The sequence below is a fragment of the Electrophorus electricus genome, chromosome 9, assembly GCF_041902795.1.
Source record: "Electrophorus electricus isolate QZ-2024a chromosome 9, ASM4190279v1, whole genome shotgun sequence".
NCBI lineage: Eukaryota > Metazoa > Chordata > Actinopteri > Gymnotiformes > Gymnotidae > Electrophorus > Electrophorus electricus.
Window position 1 is genome coordinate 5738333 of NC_137505.1, and position 25751 is coordinate 5764083.

The window sequence follows — 25751 nt, forward strand, 5'->3', positions numbered from 1 at the left end:
GATTGAAAAACAAATCGACCAGCGCGTGGAGCGGGGGGTAGGGCTCGAGGCTCGCGTGCACGTGTACGTTTATAATGCTTTTAGAACGAAACCGTTCGGACTTTGTAAATCTGCGTGTTATTTCACCGGTTGTAATTTATTTAACAATACACGTCGCTATAATTTAGTAATATTACCTTCATCCTGTGACTTTTTTTCTGTTGGAGTGAGAAAAGTCACATCCTTGGTTATTTTCGTCATAAATCAGTCCTCTGCATTTTTGTTAAAATAATATAAAGCAGGCCTATATTTAAAAGTTGTTTAAGTAAACATTATTGTAAGTCCTCCCATATATTTTCCGCAGTTTCTTGAATTGGTAATTGAAATAGTTTCCATGAATAAAACTGGTTTTTGGGCCAGAAAAATCGAATATATGCTTCAGGTTCCTGGAAACGTGAAGATTAGTCGCGTGGCATATAAATCTTACTGGGCAATTACTTTTGTGCCTTAGTAAAAATTCACCATTTCATTTGGCTGTCGTTTTTCCCGCCTGGATAATTATGTGGTGTAATGTGAATTACGGAAACACTCGGCGCAGCCCGATACGGCCTGAGTCCGTAGTGTCGCTGTTTCGTGAATTGCGCTCTTTACCCAAGTGACGCAAACTGCAGTACATATTTGAACATGTTGGGCGCTCAAAGACGTCGCGCAGCCTGTGTGTGTGTGTGTGTGTGTGTGTGTGTGTGTGTGTGTGTGTGTGTGTGTGTGAGTGTGTGCGAGCGTGTGTGTGTGTGTGTGTGTGTGTGTGCGAGCGTGTGAGAGTTGATCGCTGGTAAACCTCTGGCTCGCTCCTGCTTTACTCATACATAGCACAAACCCATTAACGTGATTTACAATTAAGAACTGGGTTGGTCTATTAGACATTTATAATAGCAATACAGATTATTTATTGTTTAAAAAGTGCGGCGTGTTTTGCCACATTACAGAGCGGTGGGCAAATTCCTTGCCTTCATGTAGTCTGTTTCCACTTTTCCATCCGTAAATAACCAGCTGATAAATGTAAAATTTACATTTACATTTATGGCAAATTATGTGATAATATGCATCCCAGATTGCTCACTCACTCGGTTTTAGATCTCACAGGTCAATATTCAAGTTCCATTTTCTTACTGACTGGCATCCGATCATTTTATCGTCGTTTAACGTCTTGGTGTGACATGATTTTCGCTTGTGTCATTTAATCTAGTTCAGGATTAAATATGTCGTATTATAGGAAGAAATATATACCAGCGTCCCCTAAGACAGGGGAAGATTTCACGGAGCGCCGACGCCAGATCCGTCGTGTCCGTGAGCGCTGACGGACGGAGGCGACCTCGCGTGACAGCACGACAGGGGGCACTGCGCTCTCTGCGCTTCCGCGAGCCTTCCAACACGCAAGAAAATACACAAGACATTTTTTAGTGTGGGCTGAATTATTTTTATAATTTTTTTTACAATCGATTTCTTATGCTCGGTTATTTGCATGTATAACACCACGTGTTATTTTACCATCTCTTAATGTTTAATTCCTCTCACACAGTCCCAGTTTCGGCAGCATTTGGGCAACAAACTTGTTAATTCGAACCGAAAGAAATAAGTTAAATACTGCGTAATATTACATTTTACATTACGCGCTTCTGTCTGTCTTTAGCCTTTTGTAAGTCCCACTGTCCTTCTTGAACAGGTCTGTGGTATTCCCTTAACTCCATATATAGGCCTAGTTTAGGTTTTATTGTTTAAAAAAAAAAAAGAATACGTAAGATTTACCGGTAGCTTTTTTCCCAGGATCAGAGAAAGGGTTCCTGTATTTTCTCCGTTTTAAACCATATCGTGTATCCTTTTGGATTATAATATAAATTACTTTCGGGGTACGCAAAAATGTGACAACTTAATCTGATGAAGTGAAAACTATTATTTAATTTCACGGACTTTTCGTTACAGTAGCCTATAATTAATAAGGGCCACTAATTGTTCTGAAAATTGAAAAATGAAAAGCTGTGATTGAAAGATTGTACGAAATTGTTGCGTTTCTATAACAAAATAATACTTAAAACACATTGACCTGCGATGAAACTGCGGTCTCTGTTCTGGTGGAATTGTAACTAGTGCCCGTGGCTCTCGCTACCTGCCAGGTGACCAACGTACGTGGTGTTCGCCGCTCTTTAAGGTAAATCTGACAAGGTGTTTTGTTTTGCGGAGGGGCTTGTTTATTTGTTTGCTAGTCGCGTATTTATTCATCAGTAGTAGCAGAGATTTTTTTCGCTCTTGCTCACTATGGAATATTTCTAGGACAGTTTTATATCCGAGTCGCCATTAACATTCTAGAAAGGCCATTTTTACAGCGGCCAGTCACTAATTAATATGGTTTTCGACTTTTATTTTCAAGTACATTCTGTTAATGCATTGTGATCAGCTGTACTGAAATAGCAAAATGACTGATTTAATCATTTAATTTGTTTCGTGCCTTTCTATTATCCTGTAATTAATCTATCCGACATTGAAAGACTGGGATCATCTTTCAAACTAGTTTCTCAGTGGGCCTAATTTAACCACTTTCCTTCGACATAAACTTTGTTTTGCGGTTATTGTAATATAAAATGGAGCTAATACCACATTAAATTGGAGAAATGTTTATTTAACACGCATTCAATAATTATCTCAAAGAAATGAGTAGTTATTTGTATCATAATAATGAATTCAGGGTCGAAGTCTAGTGGACTGTGTAAAGATGTAAACTCACCATCTTCACATGTGTAAGGAGAGAATCTATCCTAAAATCACGCGCCACATAAATAATGGGTCTAAATGTAATATTTTACCAGTGTATATCCAAACAATAATAATTACGTTACTATATTTGCTATAGTTGCTATATGTTACAGACATGTTGCCTTTTGTCTAGCAACTGACAAAGTTGAAGTAAGAGAGGTTGCGCTGATACGTAAAGGGCGTGCGTATTATTAACGTGAAAAGTTTTGTGAATTTACCCCAAAATTGGACATTTTCCCAACAAAACCTCAATGCTGAAAAAATTCGACAATATGATAATTCCGCTGCGTTTCTTTAACGCACGGTCCATGCAAAAGCACACTTAAAAGTAAACATATACGTTACATTAGCATGAAGTCCTATGGACCAGCTGAAAGTTCCTTCACGCAGACTTGTTCTTGCCCTCCTTTACCATTGGACGACACTTTTTGGCTCTTTCTCCTTCCACGTTTCTCATTGGACGCGCTGGATTTGACAGGGAGTTAGAGGGTTGCCCTTAGCGCTTCGAAAAAAGTCCTCCAGAAGTGAGTATCAATCAGAAGAGAGGAAGAAAGGCGGAGAAAAGAGGAATAGAACGGCTTAGTGGAGCCACAAACAGCGAGATATATGTGCGCAGTCCAGGCTCGGGCGAGATTCTGCGCCGACGATTGCTTTTTGGGAATGGCCTCTTACGGTTTCAACCGCCGAAAAAGTGCAAAGTAGACATTCGTTTGGATTATCTTCACCAACGGAGCCCTTTCTAAACCGTTACGGACACCGCTGCTCGCGCTTATCGCTGCCACCAGGAGGGGTTTGGTCGGTTCTCCGCTGGATCTGCTGCGGGAGAAATGAGTGACAGGAGGCGATCCGCCGCCGCGCTCAGCTCCAGAGCGCACGCCTTTTCGGTAGAAGCCCTGATCGGGACGAACAAGAAACGGAAGCTCCGGGGCTGGGAGGATAAGCAGCTGGAGCTGTCCATGGAGAACCTCGCTACCAACGGACAGTTAGGAGACGGCGAGGATCCGGCGCACTGCCTGGACATCGATCCGGGTTAGTGCGTAACCGTGCGTTTTCTTGTGCTGTTTAAATTTGTCACGGTCCCCGTGTTGTTGTTTTTTTTTAAAGAGAAGAAGAAGAAAAAATATGTCCGCGTAAGGTCAGGGGTTAGGAACGCATTTATTTGGAACAGTGATCAGCGTAAAATAAAAGTAGTCGCTGCGCCAGAAGCAGAAGTCTCCTACAAGAAAGCAGGCCTGTCCCGCGGGCCCGCACATCCTCAGACCCTTAACATATGTGGCTCGTTCAAATTCCACACATACACAGATGCGAAAGTAACACTGAAGGCAAGTTAGGATTACTGAGAAGGGTCAGATAAAGTCTAAATCATTGAAATGATAAACACGACTAAACAGAAAAACATCTGTGAACAACTAGCGTGCATTTATTTAAATCATGGTATTATGCAGCCACTAAAATCTGATTTACCGTAGTTTTGCCTTTAAATTTAAAGTGGAGAGATATGGTGTCAAATATTGTCATTTCACAATAATTCCATGATTCATATATAAACATGAATAAAATAAACGGAGAATAAAATTACATGGAATGTCTTAAAAGTCAGAACTTTAATCAATTGTCCCTATAGTGTTCAATTCTACTTTTCATCATACGATAATGGGCCTGTATCATTCAATACGCGACTCCAACGTTTCCTTTTTCCAGTGAATGTGTTTCTCTTAAAAATCAAATGCTGGCCGTGTTTCTCTAAGTTGCATTAAACACACTAACATGCTTACATTTCCGTCCGACCTCGTAACTACGACATTGCTCTAGTCACTCTGGTTAGTTTTGTTTTTTCTTTAGGTTTGACAGTCTAACTATGTGCGAGGGTCCAAATAATCTGCGAGTAGGCCTCGCGCGTGTGCGTGCGTGCGCTCGCGTGCGTGCGCGTGGGTTTTCCAGCCTGGTCGGTGCAGTTCGACTGTTGCAGCGCCAGTCATCACTTCACTTCATTAGTCTCGCTTCAGGTCAACCGACACGTCGCCTCCAGCGGGCTGAAGTCTACACATTCCGTACAGTCTCTGTAGTAGTTCTGTTTTTTGTTTTTTTGTTTTTTGTTTTTTATTTTACTACCACAAAACATTTAACTTATTTGTAAACAGAATATGATCTCAATGTTGTTTTGTTGATCTCAAGAAAAACAAAGCGCGTTCTTAAAGTGGTAAGTAGGCTGTGGCGTGAATAATAATTTCATTAAAGCAGTTGATTTAAAACTTGATAAATAAACGGATTGGTAGAAAGCAGCATCTTCACCGCTCGCGGTCGTCCTTGTCTAATAAACAGATCGCGCGGGATTGGCGAAGAGGGTCGTTTTTAATTAGTAATTGATAGTTAAAGGGTGGCTGGGGGCAGAAGGATGCGCGCTGGCCTGTTACGCAAGAGATCAACAATGTTACCCGTCACTGAATTATGTCAACACTGGAAACAACGTGTTTACACGATTCTTGTTCAGAGTACCTGTGAATCATTGCTAAAAGCTACTTGTAAAATGTGAGAAACACACTCAGTAACATGTTCTGTCCACATTGTATTCCGCTTTTTCTAGTTAGCCACAAATTATATTTGATTGCGGTTTCACGTAAATTATTCAGTCTCTGAATTTCCAAACATAGTTTCATTTACAAGTAAAATGTTCTAAATCCTATTACACCTTTTACATGACACTCAAGAGACTCGGGCGTTTTTAAACCAATGTGTGCTGGACTGATGAACTCTATTTCGGAACTGCTATTTTCCTCCTCCCTGCGAAGGCTGGAGAGGAGAGATGGGTAAATGTGAGCTCTCCTTGACCCGTGGTGCTCCTACTGCCCGGGAGATATGTTAATAATCTCTAAAAGAAGACCTTTTGCACTAACTTACCTTTTTAAAGACCCGATGAAAACATCTGCATGTTCATAAGAGATGCTTTGAATCACACGAGTGTATTTCAGATGAAGCTGACTGGTCGTTGTTGTTAGGAGCTCTTGTGCCGCTGTGGGCCACGCGCGGAGGGTACTCCCGCGAGCGTATTTACGAGCCTAAGGTTACTCCCGCGAGCGTATTAATGCACATGCGCGCACACCTAGAACTGGAATGTCACTGAAATTAGGGTCACTAGCCTCAATTTTTGTAGCGTTCACGTTTTATCTCCTAAACAAAAACTAGTTTATAATGAATTATAAGATGCCAGGGTCCCTCCGCTGGGCGGTCGCAGAAAGAGGAACTGAAGTGAAGAACAGAGTTGATCACTTCCCCAGGGTGTATTCAATTCCCTAAACACTTTCCAGAAATATTTAATTCTCCTTTGTGTTATTCATGATGCAGTTTTTAAAAATCGGCTGTCTATTATGTTTTCGGCACACAAAATAGTAGTAATATTAAGAGATTTGTTTTTATGGTCAACAAATTTTGTCATTATTCTAAAAACAGTTTCCATCTGTCAAATCGAATTCGCGTGTTAATTTCGTATTTCTAAATAGTTTGATACGTCTTCTCTCATTTTAATTGTGTGGTTTTGTCTGATGATTGTTCACCTTTATTACCGTGGTGGTGTAATCTATTGTGATGTCGACGCGTCAATTTTTGGTTTGTCTTTTTTTTCCCCATTCTTCAACAACTAGGAACATAAAAATAATTGCATTTTTTGCAATAAAATGTCTTGCAATAAATGGTTCAGTATTTGAGGTTGCAGGGTAAAAATAACTTCAATTTTTCAACATTGAGTAAATAGTGTCATCTAAATAATCTAGTTTTTGTTCCCCCTTTGAGTCTCACACAGAGAAAGTTATAAGGAAATGCGACAGATAAGCATACAAAGGTAGTTTAATCTGTATTTTTTTAACCTCCCTCTTACATGGAATTGAATTAAAGCTCGCGGAAACAGGTGGTTTTGTTCTTGCAGCGTTGAGTTACTTTTAAATTTCATGCTTAGTAAATCGCTTCGTTCGCCACTAAAGACTCAGGAATTCATAGCTGTAAACTACTTCTTAAAAATTGGCTGATATCCTTAAAAGTCTGATCGTGTACTAACAACGTCGCGCGAAGGTGTTATTTATCCCGGACTGTCGGTGTGACTGAATGCCGTACTCCTCACTGTTTTATTTATGCATCTGCTTGTTTGTTTATGTTTTATTTTCATTTTTTTTAATAGTCTTTCATAAAAGATTGTTGCGATAAAAGATGTACACAAGCATTACAAGCGCACAACTGATGTACAAACAAACTTCATGAGATTTGTGGGGTTTTTTTTGCTTTCATTACACATCTGAATCCCCGCAGTCGTGATCTGAGTCGTGTCTCCGGTAGCGGGCCTGCGGGCACCCTCAGGCCAGTCGCCGGTTACGTGTTGTCTCTACGTCAAAGTTGTTCTCTCTCGCGCAGAAATGTTCTTTTTTTTTAAGGAAAAAAAAACGTGGCTGTGCATGACTTGAAGGCTCATATCTGTGTAGTTTGGTGATTTGAGTTCAGGTTATTCGAGTTTCCTTTTCGAATGAGGTTCTGGAGGTTTTTATGTGGGTGTATTTCAAAGGCATTTGAAGTCCCTTAGCAGCAGCTGCTGTTGGTACTATCGGGGAAGCCTGGCGCTGTTCTACGGCGAGCTTACTGTTCTGTATGTTAAGTTGGCACAGGGTACTTGGGACTAAGGAACTTGCGTTGAGGAACGGTTAGAACAGAGTCCCGGTGAGCAGCCCTGAAACGGCACCACGCGACGGCATTAGATAGAGGTGGGAGCTCTTGAGCGCTTGGCCATCGACACACGCACTCGCGCGTGTGAAAAGCAGAAAAGGGATACAGTAATTACGCTTGCAGCCACTCAGACGAGCAAACCGGCGATCTCGCAACTGGAGCTGATGAAAGGCCTTTCCACGGTCGCGCGGCGTCAGTGCCCTCTCGCGTGCGTCCTCAGGGGGATCCCTCGCGCCATGTGCGCCGCTAGCTGCACGCAGCGGTTTGACCTGGGCTGCTAGCCAGTCTCCTTGCAGCCCTGCGTTTATGTAGTCTCGTTTGCATTTTGCTTACTGCCAAAAATCTCACTCATGTGAATAGCCTGTGCATAGCGGCTTGAGAAATAAAACAAACTTACAGCCCGTAGTAAAACTTGTCTCATCTCCAAATATTACGTTCAATGCCGGCTTCGATTCAAGGCTGAATCTTTTATTTATATGAACCCTGCATTTATGGATCTTTCTTAGTCTATTTTTAATTTAATTTTGTTTGTATGTGTATGTGGAACGTACAGTAAACCGCATGCAAATAATTTAAAATGCACTTTTATCTTTTAGCAATACCTGCTAATGATATTTGAAGCATTTGGTAATATATGCTAATTATATTTTCAACAACAACCATTATTAGTCTTATGTATAATGTAGCAAGAGATGAACTAAGGGAATTGGTGATTGGTCTGTTTGGGATCATTTAAAAGGGATAGGCTCCCACATTCTCTCAGCGTGGACAGCAGTCGCGGGAAGCCTGAGTGTGCGCCTTACTTTCCGTCATGACAAATATTTGAATGCGACTTTTTTCACTCTAAAAGTGGGTGGTTGTCTTTATACGTAGAGGAATGTGAGATTATTCAATAGGCTAATACAAAATATTTGTATTTTTAAATAGACGTTGTGTAGCCTGTTCCGTTTTATGGTTGTCCGTGTGGTGTTCTGTTCGGTGTTCGCATGTGACAACTAGTCCGTTTAAACGCAAAACATGTTGTTCATGCATATAAAGTATTATGTCATCATGTCATTTTTATTCGCTTTTACTACTGCCGTCTCAATGGTCTAAGCGAACCGCGTGCAGAGGGTGATCTGGCTCGAGCTCTTGATCATATCAGCAGGCCCGATTCCACCTCCCCCCCCCCCCGACCCCCCGCCGCGCGCGTTTGTAATGACCGTATTCTGCCGCCCTTCGCAGATTCCGAAGCCAGCCCCGGCTCCGACGGGGAGGGTTTGGCGGAGAGAACGTCGTGCTCCTACGGGTCCAGCGGCGACCTGACCCCGGCGGCGTGCGAGCCCTCGCCCGCGGCCTCCATGGAAGAAATCCAGGTGGAGCTGCAGTGCGCTGACTTGTGGAAGCGCTTCCACGACATCGGCACGGAAATGATCATCACAAAGGCGGGGAGGTAAATCGGATGCCATAGTCTGTCGTGTGACAGTCGAGTAAAAATGGCACTTTAAAGAGCGCCACTTTTTGGCCCGTGGGGTCTTTACACGGCTGTTTGTTTGGAAAGTAAATTTGTTTTCCGTTAGTGCTGAGCAGTTAGTGATGCTTTTATTTCGATTCGGTTAAATTCGGTTTTAAAACTTAGACACGTTTTGATTTAAACACAGGTTTCTATTGTTCTTCTGTTTTTATTTTTCGGTGTATTGCTGTTATTTGTAATATATACCGAGAGCTAAATTGTTACTACAAATTACATTTTACGGATGAAAACATACAGTTGTTCTGGAAGCTGCAGATTTAGTGCGCCATGATTCAGCATCTAAAATATCAATTGTACTGCGTGATCTGTTGTTTGTGTAAAGCAGTGAGACTCTACCACACATCTCGACCCACAGCTGTCGTGTGCCACTTTAGGCCATGAAAATTATGTGGAGATAGTACTGCTGAATCGGTTTAAGTCCATCGGTTTAAGTTAAACCCCGAAAAACACCGACATTTGGGTATAAACAACACTAGCTTCACTTGTTTTTAAAGAGCTCGTGCGGGTGGGCTAGTAATTATGGTGGCACTGTAGTCTGCGATGCGTAATTAAAGGCATTTTTATCTGGATTAAGCGAGCGCACACAAACACGGCGTCGTTGCGCAAAGCGTCGCCGCCGCTCCCGGAGATTTAGATCACGTTCTGCTATTTTTATTTTTAATTTTTTGTAGGTGCTAATATGCAGCGCACTGGGGCGAGGGCTCCGGACGCGAGAGCGCGGTCATCTCACGCGTGGGCCGCGTTTCACGTGCTGGGGGCGACCTAATTGAAAAATCAAACATGTTCGTGATTAAATATGTGTGAAATACGTTTTTAGTTGTCTAGCGGTCTTTGGTCAATTAGCACTCACGGGACCTAGAGCCCATATCTTCATTACCGTCCTGTTTTTCGGTTTTATGAATGCGATTAACTGACACGTAACTGCGCGGCTTTGTGTTCATTTTACGGTCAAACGAAATTAAAAACACGTACAGATTTATTAGGGCACCTTTTATTCTAAAGCAATACAACGTATTGGACAGCTGAAACGGCCAGATCCGGAGGCATACTGGCCGGGCCAGCATCGTTTTCAGATGAGAAGCTCTCGGTGACAGCCTGGTCCCGTCACCAGGCATCAGAAGACGGCCGGGCCTGCAAGTACACTCTCCCTAACGGACGCTCGCTCTTTTACGGTCAGAACGGAAATTCAGCCTCAATAACCCCTTCACCTTTTATTATAAATACTGCTATTATTAATACTAGTTCTCGCGTCAGAAAAATTGATGAAAACGCTACTCATTGCCACAAACAACATGTCAGTCTAGCAAGCAATATAATACGACTGTAAATAGCCCAACAGTAAATAATAAACAAATAAGCAATGATAGAAATAAACAAACACGTGAATTCACACATTACTTACATACTATATCCACACATAAATAAAACGGATAATAGATGAATTTTAAGATTGTTGTAGCCCACATAAAGCTACTAAGTGTATCCATATCTGCAATTAGTGAATTATAATTTATAGATCCTGTCGGCTTCAGAACAGTGTAACGGAAAACTAAAACTCAGGTAAAGCTAATAAAATAGCCCGAGAGCAGCAGGGCGCGTTTACCGAATGTTAAACGATTTAGCGGTCTCCGTTAATGACAGGCCGTTACGCCTACGTCTTAAATCTGTTTAGGTTGTCCTGTTTTTCGTACTCAGTTTACAATCGGTAATCTATACTGAAACGTAGTCGTTTACTTTTCAGTCTAAACTGTTTAGCCCAGAGGAATACCGGCGTGGAGGATATTTAATACCCCTGAATAACTCTATAAATTCGGCACGCAGTGAATAAGGAAAGATGCGTTTTGTTTTTCACTGTTAGCGGGGATTTTTAAGGCGTTTAAACGAAAGGGGAAAAGTACAGCTTTGAGGTGTGGAGTAGATATTTCGCCGTTTAAATTTGACTGTTTGCAGTAATATATCTACAGCTAATGCCTGCAATGACAACACCATTTGTGGCCACGTTTCATTTGTTCATATGTTAAACTGTGAAGAAATGTGTTTAAAATTGTGGTGGTCTATATGACCCTTCCCAGTTCTCCCAAATGTGTGAATTTTACCTCTGGTCTGATACTGCTCTTATCCTTTTTTTTTTAGAGAGTTAAGCAAATACCTTAGGACATACAGTTCTAGCAAAAATTCATCTAAGTTCTAAAAAAGACTCCTGCTGTCTGTCTCTCTGTCTCTCTGTCCTGTAGGAGGATGTTTCCTGCCATGCGGGTGAAGATTGTGGGGCTGGACCCTCATCAGCAGTATTACATAGCCATGGACATAGTACCTGTGGACAACAAGAGGTACAGGTGTGTACCACACACACACACACACACACACACACACACGCACACACACACACACACACGCACACACACACACGAGCGCACACACACACACACACACGCACACACACACACACACGCACACACACACACACACACGCACACACACACACGTGCGCGCGTGCACACACACACACACACTCACACACTCAGAAAAAAAAGAAAGAATTATAGCTAAAACAGACATGTCGTATTTCTCAGTCCAAAAACCACTCTAGGTCTTTTAGCCACCAAAGTGAAGAAGCCACTTGCATTAATCCACAGTGTGTGTGAGGGCAGCTCTGGGGCAGCTCTGGGGGCAGACTGGGGCAGCTCTGGGGCGTTGCTGGGGCAGCATTAGAGTTTGAAGAGTGTGCCTCTGATTTCGGCTGCACCATGACAACATTCCATCACACACATAACAGATCCGTTTAATTTGCATGGAACCATGGCTCAAGCTGCGCTGGTTTGGGATAAGCATGTAGCTAATGTGCATGGTGTCTGCTGGTCACCCACCATTAGACAGTAATCCCACGAAATGTATCTTACTGGTTCTTAACACGATTCTTGTTTTCGGTGGAGAAGTCTTGGCGAATATTTAATGAATATTTAGAGAACCTTTCCACCACGACAAACAAAACTTAAAATATTTTCTTTTTTTCTACATTTATTTTGGCCGAGGCACTCATAAACACAGGCGGGGTTAGTCTATTTTTAGTCTATTTTTGAAGCAGCGTCTCTCTGACGACTAGAGACAGATTGGGTACAAGAGACTTTGTCAGGACCAAAGAGTGAGAATACGGAACTAAGGCCTTTAAACCAAAGCATTTCTCACTAGGAGGTCTGACCATCTGAAGTCTGACCATCTGAAGTCTGATGATCTGAAGTCTGACCATCTGTCAGTTTTTCCAGACCCTTGCCTAAGTCACGAAGGGCAATGCCAGTTTCCTTGGTGTATTTACCATGAAGTGCTGAGCATAAAATATAAAACCAACCATATTTTTCTATATTCTTACAGTCATTTATGACATTAAAAACTGGGATACTAGAATATATCTTTTGAGTTGACTGATAATGCCGTGGCATGTATGTGTGTGGAGTGTTGTAGTGCTATGATACTGTCATTTCTGTCATGCTTCAGAAGTCATGCTGTGTGCCACTTGAATCAGTGTTTCTAAAACAGTATTCACACTGCGAGTGTGTTTTGAGTTTTCTTGTGTGTGTACTGAAAATAGAATTACAGTCATTTAGAGAACGCAGTGCAGACCTTGAAGAGAGTCATTTAGGGTCCCTGATATAATGGAGGACTTTAGAAGCCAAAAGATCTTGTAAAATTAAATGGGATTTTCTTCCTGGCTGGGGAATTTACCGCAAGTGTTTGCAGTTGGAGCGCGGAGCTGTCCCAGGAATGTTTGGTCTGTCCTGAGGACAGGGTTCGGGACACCAATACACCACCTTGTTGAATGCATGTCCCATTTATGCTAGACTTGTTAAATCTTACTTTATGTGTTACTTTCCCTCTTTAATGTGGAAAACAAGCGGGAAAGTCCAGAACGGTCCAGAACACTCCAGAGCGGTCCAGCTTCTAGGGTCTGGTCTCTCTGGACCTCATCAGCGCGCATTCAGCAACCCTCCCTCCCTCATTCACTCTTATGTCCAATTCATTTCTTTTCTTCTCGTTCAGAAACAGATGGATTTAGATGTACGTGGCAAAAAACACAAAATCCTTTTTTTGATAGTCATACTTGGCCACTTGGTGGGAAGGAGATGAAATTATAGTTGCACCATAATTTTTTACACTTGTTGCGTAACTCAATATATCACTTATGTCCATGCACACTGGAGGGGGTTTTGGCCGTGCAGGACTGCAGGTCACTTAACTGCTGTTTATATGTGCCTCTGCATAGCCTGTCCATTTAAGTATGTATGTGCATATATACAGTGTATTGTGTGTTTTAAGATGGACGGTTATGTCTACCGCAAGCCTCCGATGGGGTGAAGTTGAGCCTTTATTGATTGTGTTGGTGCCAGATGGCAGATTTATGTAGGATGAAAGACAACTAATCAAATTTCCAGCCCCGCTTGGGCTTCGGTTTCTCCCTTCTTTAACACTTTCCTTGCTAAACGGAGCATAACCCTAAACAGGACTCCAAACAGGAAATGACAGATGTGCTTGGTATTCTCTGCGAGATCCCATAGATCCCATATGTGTGTTGCTGTGCCCATATATTTATATTTATATGATCCCTCATGTGATTGAACCCTAATATATGTTTTCAGTGTGTATAGAGCATGCATGCATAAATGTATGTATAAGTGCATGTGTGTGCATATGCGTGGGTGCGTATGTGTGTGTGTGCACCTTTGCATGCATTCATGCATGTGCATGTGTTTGTGAACATGCATGCGTGTGTGCACGTGTGTGCTTGCTTACGTGTTTGTGCGTATTTGTGTGTGCGAGTGTGTGTGTGTGTTTGTGCATGCATGTGTGTGTGTGTGTGTGTTTGTGCTTATGTGTGTTTGTGTGTGTGTGTGTATGTGTGCATGTGTGCATGTGTGTGTGTGTGTGTTTGTGTATATATGTGTGTGTGTGTGTATATGTGTGTGTGCATGTGTTTGTGTGTATGTGTTTGTGCGTGTGTGTGTGTGTGTGTGTGTGTGTGTGTGTGTGTGTGTGTGTATGTGTGTGTGTGTGTGTGTGTGAACACCCTGAAAGTTGCGGTGAAGGGCACATAAGGCAACCCACAGGACATTTAACAGTGCCTTGTTTAACAGCAGGACAGAGTGAGAGTGCCTCAGGGCTACGTACTGGTTTTGGCAAAGTTGTTGTAGGTAAGCACTTTCCACTGTGTGCACGGTCAGAACCAAAGGCCTCCAGCAGTGATGAGTCAGCCTGGGCCCGTCAGCTCAGTGACCCGTGGGTCCACCAGCGCCCAGAACCGACCAAAGGGTCACCAAGCGCTAAGTAAATCTAAGTAAATCAGGTCCGACAACAGCAGTCTCATTTAGTATTTTGTCATGGGTTTTCCGTATTGAAGGTCATTTTTTGACTTGGTTTTCTTTTGTGTACGGCTCGATTGAGAGTGTCTGGTGCCACGTGTCCATGCTTGCAGGTACGTGTATCACAGCTCAAAGTGGATGGTAGCAGGAAATGCAGACTCCCCCGTCCCGCCACGCGTATACATCCACCCAGACTCTCTGGCATCCGGGGACACGTGGATGAGACAGGTGGTCAGCTTCGACAAACTGAAACTCACCAACAACGAGCTGGATGACCAAGGACACGTGAGTGTGACGTGTTACACAGCACACACCAACTCAAGGTCACGTGAGTGTGGCGTGTTACACAGCACACACCAACTCAAGGTCACGTGAGTGTGGCGTGTTACACAGCACACAACATCTCAAGGTCACATGAGTGTAACATATTACAGACAACACAACAACTCGAACACACAACTCTGTGCTGGATTCTGTCGTCAAGCAAAACCAAGTCCAGGAAAAGCACCCCTTTAACACATGACACATCTATGACTTTTAATAAAACTTGCCCAGGAGTTGAATGTTATGGCTGTCACAACATGCTCTGTGCTAAGAGTACCACGTGTGTGACGGATATTGGGGAGTGTTTACACAGCTGCAAGGTAGGAGTGAGGTACTCTAGCAGTGCACCCCATCCCCATCACGGATCCCCAGATCCGCGGACTGATCCCCAAATCCGCGGACACGCCCCCACATCTGCGTCCTTTCCCTCCGCAAGAAAAATGATATTCCACTCGTCCCCGGGAGGGCTGGCGAGAAATGGAGGCTGGAAGTGTGGAGTGTGCACGACTGACGTGTCCTGTGTGTCTGAAGTGAGGCACGGCTGGGTGCGAGAGAGGAATGTGTTCGCCACGTGTTGCAGGGAAAGGCTTCATATGTTGTTGTTGTTGTTGACACGGTAGACTCTCAACACGGGTTAGCAGCCCACGTCCAGCGACAGGCGTAATTGACCTGTCCTTTGAGGTCCCTGGCGTGAGTGCACAGAGACGATTTTACAGGGCCAGCGTTGAGACTCAGAGATGTCCAGCGTTTCCTGCTGGACGTGCACCATGTAACAAATGGGCTGATGCCTCAAATGCTAGCAAAGAGAGAGACACTCACAAAACTTATGCACTTCACACTCTCAGCACAGTTTCCCAGGTTTGACGATGCCCGTCTCACTGTTCCAGAAAGGTTATTGTGCATGTGCTACAAATCCCTGTTCGGAATACTTCAGGGGGAGGATAAGGAAGGTACTAGTTCCTGTGTTGTTTTTTAAGGCATTTTGATCTCTGGTTCTGAACGGTTTTGACCGGGAGTGGATATGACAAGTTTTGACCCAGCAGGAGGTGGGAGACACTGCAGGGTTTTCTTCCAGCCTGTGAAGTCACGTTGCTTTGATTATTGTGACCATCGGGAAATGCAGAGCGGCTCGCGTATGCCCGGGAACAGCCGGGCTCCCAGAGGGCCAGTGGCATGCCACGCAGGCCCTAGCCACGCTGTCTCTGCGTGCCACGGGCGAGCCGCACTTCAGCAGGGCGGTGTCGGCGCTCCCAACGTCCAGTCCGCCGGGCATGGCCCACCGTCCACGCACACGGCGACATCTCTATTCGGATCGGCCCGCTCTGCTGACAAAGGCATTAACATATGAGTGTTATTGTTACAGAGGACATGAGGTTCTGGAGGGTTTTTAGGAATGAGAGAGAGAGAGAGAGAAAAAAAAAGAGAGAAAGAGAGAGAGGGAGAGGGCCTTTTTCAATTTTACCACAGCCTTGTAAAAAATAAACCCAACTTCGACAGCCTTTAATGCCTCATGGCTCTGCCTCACTCCTATCAGACAGTCTCAGCGTCACCTTCTGTACACTCTGGGACACAGCGTGACAGAACACAAGCCCAGGAAGAAACTGGGCAAATACCACCGACAAATACATCCGACAAACACCAAGGACAAACACTGCATTTGTTTGTTTTTTGCCCCTGCTCAGATAATTCTCCACTCCATGCACAAGTATCAACCTCGCGTCCACGTGATTCGCAAGGACTGTAGCAGTAACCTGTCTCCCACCAAGGCCGTGCCCAGCGGGGACGGGGTGAAGACCTTCAGCTTCCCTGAGACAGTGTTCACCACCGTCACCGCCTACCAGAACCAGCAGGTCCGTAGCCCCCGACACCGGCTCCAGTACGCACAGCACAATCAGCATTTCAAACGCCCTTTGAATGATGAGTCTGCTTTCCTCATCACAAATTTACAAAGGAGTGAAAGCAGTAGTCTTTAGAAAAAAAGAGTTTGCATAGATAAAATAATATTTTACCCTCAATAAAAATAGAACTCAATTTTTATTGCTTCTGATGTTCGCACAGATTACCCGACTAAAGATTGACCGCAATCCGTTCGCTAAAGGGTTCAGGGACTCTGGGAGAAACAGGTAGGTTTCACTTCTCTGGGAGAACCAGGGTGGCTGTTAAGTGTGACAGGAACCCGTCTGAACTGTGGAGAGGTTTTAATGAGATCTGACGTAACCAAAGCCACCATGTCGGGCGCCATGCTGCGAGGTGCGAGCGCACGGGTTTGTTCAGTCGCCTCATTAATGTGGACATGACCGGCGGGAGGCGGGTCTTCATCACACATGTCCCCGTCCTCGGCCTGCCAAGAAACCCTCCGCCAATCTGGGGCGGCGGGCGTGTGATTTATGGCCGAGACAGCTTCCTCCCTCCCTCCTACACTCAGAATTTTCATCTCTGCATGTCTTGTAAACTTGTACACAATTCGCACTCTCTCTCTCTCTGTCTCTCTCTTCCTCCCTCTCTCTCTCTCTCTCTCTCTCTCTCTCTCTCTGTCTCTCTCTTCCTCCCTCTCTCTCTCTCTCTCTCTCTCTCTGTCTCTCTCTTCCTCCCTCTCTCTCTCTCTCTCTGTCTCTCTTCCTCCCTCTCTCTCTCTCTCTCCCTCCCTCTCTTTCTCTTTTTTCTCTCTCTTGCTCTCTCTTTATCATTCTCTCTCTCTCTCTCTCTCTCTCTCTCAGTTCTTCACAATGTTCTATCTTGCTGGTTCTCCATCACTGTGAGTCTGAATTATCTTATAACGAGGGCTAGTCTGGAACAGACCCTCAGCACATGAAAGCGAGCCGTCATCTGGAGAGCATTATCAGCACAGATATTTCAGACATCTTTTTTCATTTTTCAAACAATAGAGGAGCTGATTTATGAACTAGCATTAGATTTTCACTGCATAAAAATTCAGATGAAAAGATTATTTGTGAGTAAGATATTTATAGAGAGAAAATATAGTTACTCACACATACATCCTTATTCAACTCATATTATTGCTTGAAAAATATAACCGTGTTAGAGTAATAAAAATCCTGGATCCACCACAAAGTAACCACGTCTCCATTTGTCCACAGGACACCATGAATACTGCAGGAGAATGTAACACTATGCTTTTAGACTCAGTGTGTTAGTTTACTGTTTATTATTAAATCAGGTTTGTGCGGTGAATGTAAACATGTGTCCGTGGACCAGACGGCTGCTTGCATGCTCTTACGCTTACAGCCACTTACAGCAACTGGAGGAATCATTAGCAGCCCCCACCCGCATACACTCCACCTCCCCACCCTCATACGCCTCCACCCCCACCCTTACAATCCGCCCCCACCCTCATACACTCCACCCCTACCCCATCCTCATACTCTACCTCCCCACCCTCATACGCCTCCACCCCCACCCTTACAATCCGCCCCCACCCTCATACACTCCACCCCTACCCCATCCTCATACTCTACCTCCCCACCCTCATACGCCTCCACCCCCACCCTTACAATCCGCCCCCACCCTCATACACTCCACCCCTACCCCATCCTCATACTCTACCTCCCCACCCTCATACGCCTCCACCCCCACCCTTACAATCCGCCCCCACCCTCATACACTCCACCCCTACCCCATCCTCATACTCTACCTCCCCACCCTCATACGCCTCCACCGCCACCCTTACAATCCGCCCCCACCCTCATACACTCCACCCCTACCCCATCCTCATACTCTACCTCCCCACCCTCATACGCCTCCACCCCCACCCTTACAATCCGCCCCCACCCTCATACACTCCACCCCTACCCCATCCTCATACTCTACCTCCCCACCCTCACACGCCTCCACCCCCACCCTCACACTTCACCCCCACCCTCATAGCTGTGTATGGAGCCGAGATGAAACGCCCGCGCTTGGATCATGGTTTACACCCCCCCCCCCCCCCCCCCCGCGTGCTCCACAGGACTGGTCTGGAGGCCATCATGGAAACATACGCCTTTTGGAGACCACCTGTAAGGACGCTCACGTTCGAGGACTTCACCAACATGCAGAAACAGCAAGGTGGGACAGTGATCACAATTATTCAGTTTAAATGTGAATTATTGTTACCATATTTTTACCTAACAGGTAATTGTGTGAATGTAACCTCAGTATGTGACAGTGACGACAGTGTTAGACATAAAACATTCTTGACCCGACCTGATAATCTCAGTTTATCTGCAGATCTGAAGCTGCTCACTTGGTTGTCATGTCAAAGTTCACTCAATTGACTTGGCACTGCTACAAAAATTGCAAAGCTGTGTTAGTCCTGTTCTGGGTGGCCTTGACTGTTATAGCCTTTTCTTAAAGCAATAATATTTTCTCCGCTGGTCCTCTCAGAGTTGAACAATGACTCACATCTGAGATGTGGTCTGACTAGACATCTGTTTATCATCGCCAGTTCTTCCAAAGAGATTCAGTGTTAATTAAAGTCCCTGCACACATGGACTTTGGGTGCTCTGTGAGGTCTATGCCCCGCCCACATACAGCCCCTCCCACTTACAGCCCCGCCCCCATGTCAGCCCCCGCCCAGTAGTGGAGGGAGTTGGTCTGTGTAATCAGCTACTCCCTCAGCACATCCTGCACTCTAGATCATGCAGTAAGTCATGACGTCTCGCTGAGATCTCGCTGCCGTGCTCGGGGAGACACATGGAGCAAAGCCCAGGTTTCAGCCATAGCTCCTGAACTGTTCTGATTTTATCTCCCATGTGCTCATGGCTCTGTTCTCCTCCACTGCCAGCACTGGCCAGACTGGTCCCATTAATGCTGTCGTTCAGGAGCGCGAGGGTCTCTCCCCTTCTCCCCCTCAGCCAGCGCTGACTGGTTTTATGGTGGGAAGTTGCTCGGCCACGTTCGCATAACGACGTTTAGCACGCAGCGTTTCTGAGATGACCCCAGCTCTCGGACGACAGCTGAATATTAAAGGAAATTTGTCAGCACTCTGTGTGAGGAGAGACTTGGCCAATGGTTGCTCCAGAGATCCGTTACATATTATATGGCTCGCTGTTCCAAACTGGCTCAGTCCCGAAATAACATTCAGATGCAGGCCTGTGCCCTTAGGAGCGGGTATGGCTTCAGGGTGTTCCCAGAGTGAAAGGAGAGATCTCTCTCTGTGTGATTGTTGGCTCGTGCCTCTGTTTTCAGAACTGGCCCTGTCTTTCTCTTTCTCCATGTTTGTGTGTTGCTCACACGGTCTATGTTTAGAGCCTTCCTGTGCCTGGCGTCTTTGGATCTCCCGCTATTCCGTGTTTGCGGTGTTGCCTTTCTGATCCGCCTGCTCCGTGTCCTCAGGGGGAAGCACGAGCTCGTCGCCCACCACCTCGAGCGCGGGCACGCCGTCGCCGTCCAGCGCCGCACACTTGCTCTCGCCCTCCTGCTCTCCCCCTGCTTTTCATCTGGCCCCCAACACCTTCAACGTGGCCTGCCGGGAGAGCCAGCTGTGTAACCTGGGCCTGTCCGAGTACCCAGCCTGCGCCCGGAGCAACATGGCCGCTCTGCAGGGCTGCGGCGGGCTAGCCGACGGCTCCTACGGCCGCCTCCAAACGGCGGGGGGCGCCGTGAGCTCCGCCCCGCCCTCAGACTCCTTCCTCCCGCAGAGGACTCCCTCTCTGCTTGCGGCGGGTATGCAAGGAGGGGGCGGGGCCGGGGGCGGGGCCGGGGGCGGGGCCGGCGGTAAGATGGATGCCTACGGAGGCCCGCTGGCTTCGTTCCCCTCCCCCCAGCTCCAGTACGTGATGCAGGCCGGAGCGGGCTCCGCCCCCGGCTCGTCCTCCACGCCAGGAACCCCGCCCTCCTCCGCCCACATGTTCAGCGGGAGCCACCATCACATGCAGCAAGGCTCCTATAATGCATTTTCCTTGCACAATCCCTACAACCTGTACGGATACAACTTCCCAGGCTCACCTCGTTTGGCAGCCAGCCCAGAGAAGCCTCAGGCTGGCCTGCTGTGCTCCTCGTCCTCGGCGGGGGCCTTCGCGGAGCGCCAATATCTCTCTGGCAGCACCATGGACGGCATGCACATGATCGGCTGTCCCACCGGGAGCCAGCAGGGGGCGGCGTCCTGTGACGGCCGCCAGTACGGATCCTCCACTCAAATGTCTATGCACACGGTTTAAAGAGAGTAAGTCTGTGTGCACCAGCGCAGCGAAACACCACTGCGACCCACTTCAGCTCTCGGGACGTTTGTCATATCAGATGTCTGACGTATTCTTAGGACAGGAGGCACGCGGCCTTTCGTCGGGAGACCCAGAACAACTTCACTTGTTGCTGATGAACAAAGTGACCTTTTCGAAACAGGAACTCATTAGTGTGTGCCTGCCATGAATTTCACAAATCCGACTTAAATGGACAACATTCGTGTGTTATTTATATCCTTTTCCCTTGTGATAGGTAACTGTGTAAGCTCACGTGGACGTGTGTCCGTTTCCGTCCTCGACACAGAGCCGTGTGGCAGGGAGCAGAAGTCTCGGTCTTATAAGGGTGTGCTCCTTAAGGAGTTGACCTCTGGTGCAATACTGGACTCCAAGAATCTGTTCTTAGCTCAAATGACGTTTGTCTGAAGAAGAGACACTCAGATCTGCCCTAGGATTTGTCTTTGTTTCATTTTTGTGTATTTGATCAAAGTATATCGCATTTGCATCGGAGGAAGGTGTCAGAGAACTGGAAAAAGGATGGTGTTGTCAGTGTCAAAGAAATCCACTACGAAACACCAGACAGGAAGTGTGTGAAGGTTGAGAGGAATGATAGACAGATATGATACAGTGAACCAGATCAGAAAACATGTGTCTGTTCTAAAGTTCACCTGAAGGACACTCATGTGCTAAGAGTGAGTTGTACGTTTGGAGGTGGACAGCCTTCTTAAACACGGTACTGGTGAACGTGCGTGAATCATAAAGCTATAATGTTGATGTGTGGAAAAAAACCCAGGAAGCCATGTAATGAAAATACGTTTTGAAGTGTGTGGATAACAGAAGTATTTAAGCGCTATGCGACAATATAGTTCTACATCTAGTTTATAGTGATCTTTAAAAGTCATGTGTGGAAAAGGAGAAAGCAGATATATTCTTTTAGACCTTTTGAAACTGTAAATACAGGTGCCAAGCACAAAATCTCAAATAAACAACTCAGTTCATAAAATATATTTATTGTTTATATTTTTTGTTGGACAGACTGTGAAATACAATGCCACATATATTAGTGGGTACTTGTTGGGTTAATCGCTTGGTGTGAGAATAAGCAAACGATGACAATAGTCGAGATTATGAGTTTATTACCTGCTTACATTTGAACATCTTTTGTTGACATTTAGTTAAGTGAATATGTGTTTTACACAGCACAAATTAAAGTTCTTATCCTCAATGTCTGTTCATGACCACACCTGATATAAATCTAACAATGGACAAGATAATAGGTTCTTTAAGCTTAAAATATAAAAACAAACATATAAAACTCCACTAATACAGTTTCATTAATTTCGTTGTTTCTGTAATGAAAACCACATTAACTCTAGTTGCTGGTTATATAATTATGCCACCTTGATTGAAATTGGACCCTACCTTTCTCCTTTCAAGACGTCTGTTTTTAATCCAGTGGTAATACGTACCTGTATGTTTACAATCACTTCCCCTGGGTGGGTTGTGCTCCTCATGGGCTCTGGTCATCTAGAGGTATAAGCAACATTCATTACACAGAGGTCTTCAGGAGTGAGGGGCTTTGAAACCCCCTCGTGTGCTCCGATTCAGCCATGAAATATCAGATATCATATTGAGTCATCGCCAGGACATGAAGGTCCACAGTGCTGGGGAGACGTCCCCACCTGGGACTCACACACCACGCTAGTACTGACCGCGCAGTTCACTGACGATCGTGCGATTTCCCAACTTGACATGTCTCTGTCTGTCTGGGCATTATTTCCAATCATTATTCGTGTTTGTTCCTGGACAATATCTCCTGGAGGAGTCCAGCAGCGCTGACAACTGACTGGTCTTGTGTGCAAATGCACCACAGTTTAGAGAACTGAGGACTCACATGGACATTAAACGAGACAACAGTGTTATAGTCTAAACAGATGGAGACTTGCTGTGATGCTATCTTAAATAAAACAACAGCAAAAAAAAATTTTATATATATATATATATATATATATATATAGTTGTTTTCCTTCAGATAAATGATTAATGCAGGTCACAAAAATATGGATAATTTTCTGATAATTAAACTTATCAACAAATCTATAGGCATTGTACAGTGTATAAGGCTGTTTGAATGTTTTAAGTGACACCATGATGAATAACATCCCATGATCCATTGCTCTGTGACTGACTTTTCTTTTTAGTATTGTGAACCTTACGGGACACCGTCCTCTGAGACAAGCCTCAGACACTGCAACTCTCCACAAATAAAATGGAGGGTTTATTTTAAAAAACCAAAGCAGTTTAAACGGGGAAGCTGAAAGTGTGTTCTAATGGTCAAGACAGCAGAACTGGAACGCTTTCTAACATTCCTGGTAAACTGTTTCCCTCTTGTGTTTATGTTTTTGTTTACCGGGAGTTTCTTAACCATCTGCGTCCTCTGCTCCTGCTTTACACTAGAGAACAAGCACAGAGTTAAATATCAGTGCCCACTTGCCCATGGCACCTGCTAGGGATGGAGACGCTTACTGACTCCGCTAAAGGTTTGTTCCCACCGTTACCTGGGCAGCTCGGTAGGAATCCAGATCTGGAACTGGAAATGCTGAACAGAGCGCTTTGCAGACACACCGAGATCAACTGAACCGAACTGGATCAGCACTGTGGCTCCACTTTAACCTGCTGTATATTGTTTTAAAGTCAGGAACAACAACATCAAAAACTCCATATTGAATCGTTCTGGACAGTAACACATTAGCACATATCCAGCTAGTGCATCAGTAAGTCCAAAAGACACATCACCCGTGTACTTTGTCTCTGTTTGCAAAAGCATCACCTCACATGGAACTCCGCCCGACGGGTCGAGTGTCAGCAGGTGAGTAAAATTCTTTTCCTCTGTAACTCTGATGTCTGTTACAGCCATTTGGCTTATTTTCATCGTGTCCATTGTACTGTTGCACTTCCATTCACTTTTTTTTCAAATGCTAATACAGGCTTGGCGATGTGGGGACTTACCCACCACATTCCGTTGGGCTGGAAGCCATGTACCAACTCCTTCTGCACTTTCATTTCTCTGCGCCCTGGCTGTTTTGGTTTTTCCTCTCCGCAGGGAAGCCATGAGGGTGAGCAGGATGTGGCGCTCGGGGGCCAGCACTGAGCTGTCCACCCGGTGGAGGCTGATTCAAAGCAGACTGGGATACAAAAGCTTCCAGCGGTTTCTGTTTCAAAGTGAGAAATTCGTCACGAGCGCAACCACATCTGTGCTTGTGTGTGGCGCAGTTCCACTCTGGACTGCACTTCGTAAACAAACAACCCCCTTTCAGAAACTCAAACAGAGAGGGAGAGAGACTATGAATCGTTCTAAGAGAGAAAAAAGAGAGGTTTGAGATAGCATGTGGACATGATGAAGTGATACGGGCAGGCGGAAGGCATCCAGGTGAGGATCGAGCTTCCGTCTCCTGCAGATCCAAACCTGCGCCCCCCCGTCAAGCTGCTTCTCTCTAATGAGAGATGTCTGGCACACAGAGGTCCTGTGGAGACTGTGAGCGCCCACGCCGGTGAGCGGTACACGGAACCTGACCTCTCACCTCTCCAAAAGTGAGGGGACAGGAGAGGGTGTGAAACAGGTGCAGGTGTGGACCAGATGCTCCGGTATGAGATGGAGACACCTTCTGACCTCGGCAAGCCACGTGCCTTGAGAGAGTTGCCCTGGTACGGGGCGTCTGCAGCTGGGGCAGCAGGGTAAGCAGATTTGGGAGGAAGTAGAGTAGCGAGTAGAGGTTTTGTCGTATCTGTGGAGACCGCACTCTAATTCAGGGAAACAGGTGTGTTTATGACCACTAGTACAGGGAGGTAACACAATGGATGCTTTTGTAAGAGTGTCCGTTAAGGCTATGTAACACCATGTTTACATTCAAAATACAGAACCACAACTACCAGCATATGGTATAATATGCAGATATATAAATTAAATGCATAAATGTTTCTCAAATAAACTAGGGGAGGTACAAATGCCTTGGCCATAGACTGCCCGGTCTATAATTATTATAATTAATATAGAATTATTAGAATTAATCAAGATTTAGTTTTGTTTGAAAGTATAATAGTCCAATACTAGGCCAGAAATCCATACAAGGGCCAAATATTTATAATTTATTCAAGTTTCAAGTTTGGTTTATTTGTTACATACATAGTCATGCACAGTATAACTCGCAGTGAAATGGTTGAGAGTGCTCTGTCCAAACTGAGGAAGAAGAAAACAGGGGTGCATAGAGAAATATATATATTCTATATATGTACAAAAATATATTAACAATGTATGTACAATATATGTATATTATGTATATTATGTTTATATACACACATACACACATTTATCTACATGATTCTTTTTAGAAAGCTTAAAGGCAACTTTATAAATTCATTTCTGAGTGATGCCAGAGTAACCCCGTTATTACAGTATTTACATTCCCATTTTTCAGCGGTATAGAGCTTACGGAAGTGGCTTGTTAATGGACCATAGTTCTGTGCAGAGTGATGTTGACCCACTGGCCAACTCTTGTGTACGCGAGTCCTGTAGATTTACTGTGTGAGCGCAGAACAGGGCAGTAGCACAGCGGTGACGCACAGGCCCCTGAACACGCCTCACTCCTCACCGCCAGCCTTCTCTGGCCAGCCATTGGTCTATTTGCCTGTCAGTCCTCTGCTAAGCCCTCTCACTCCCACCCCCCACCGCCCCCATTCACCACGCTTGTAATTTTTGCAGGAAGTTTGTTTAACACCTGGTAGATGGACGACGATGGGCATCGTTCCGGCAGCCCTTGGGGGCTGAGCTGACCCAGAAATCCCCCTCCACACCCATCCAACTGTTAAATTTTCTGGGTAACACGTTGCCAACACACA

General features: G+C 45.2%; 1 protein-coding gene across 2 annotated transcripts; it reads left to right on the forward strand.

Annotated features, from left to right (window-relative positions):
• Positions 1-3188: 3188 nt before the first annotated feature.
• tbx15 (T-box transcription factor 15) lies at positions 3189-21860 on the forward strand. 2 transcript variants are annotated; one of them, XM_027026594.3, is made up of 8 exons: positions 3189-3816; positions 8716-8923; positions 11239-11340; positions 14469-14640; positions 16362-16529; positions 16738-16802; positions 18647-18744; positions 20014-21860. In XM_027026594.3, the coding sequence occupies exons 1-8, from the start codon at positions 3615-3617 to the stop codon at positions 20835-20837; spliced, it is 1839 nt and encodes a 612-aa protein (XP_026882395.2). In that variant the 5' UTR covers positions 3189-3614; the 3' UTR covers positions 20838-21860. The 2 variants fall into 2 exon arrangements, with proteins under 2 accessions (XP_026882395.2, XP_081576936.1); XM_081720810.1 differs by lacking the exon at positions 3189-3816 and adding an exon at positions 4668-4987.
• The last annotated feature ends 3891 nt before the right edge of the window (positions 21861-25751 follow it).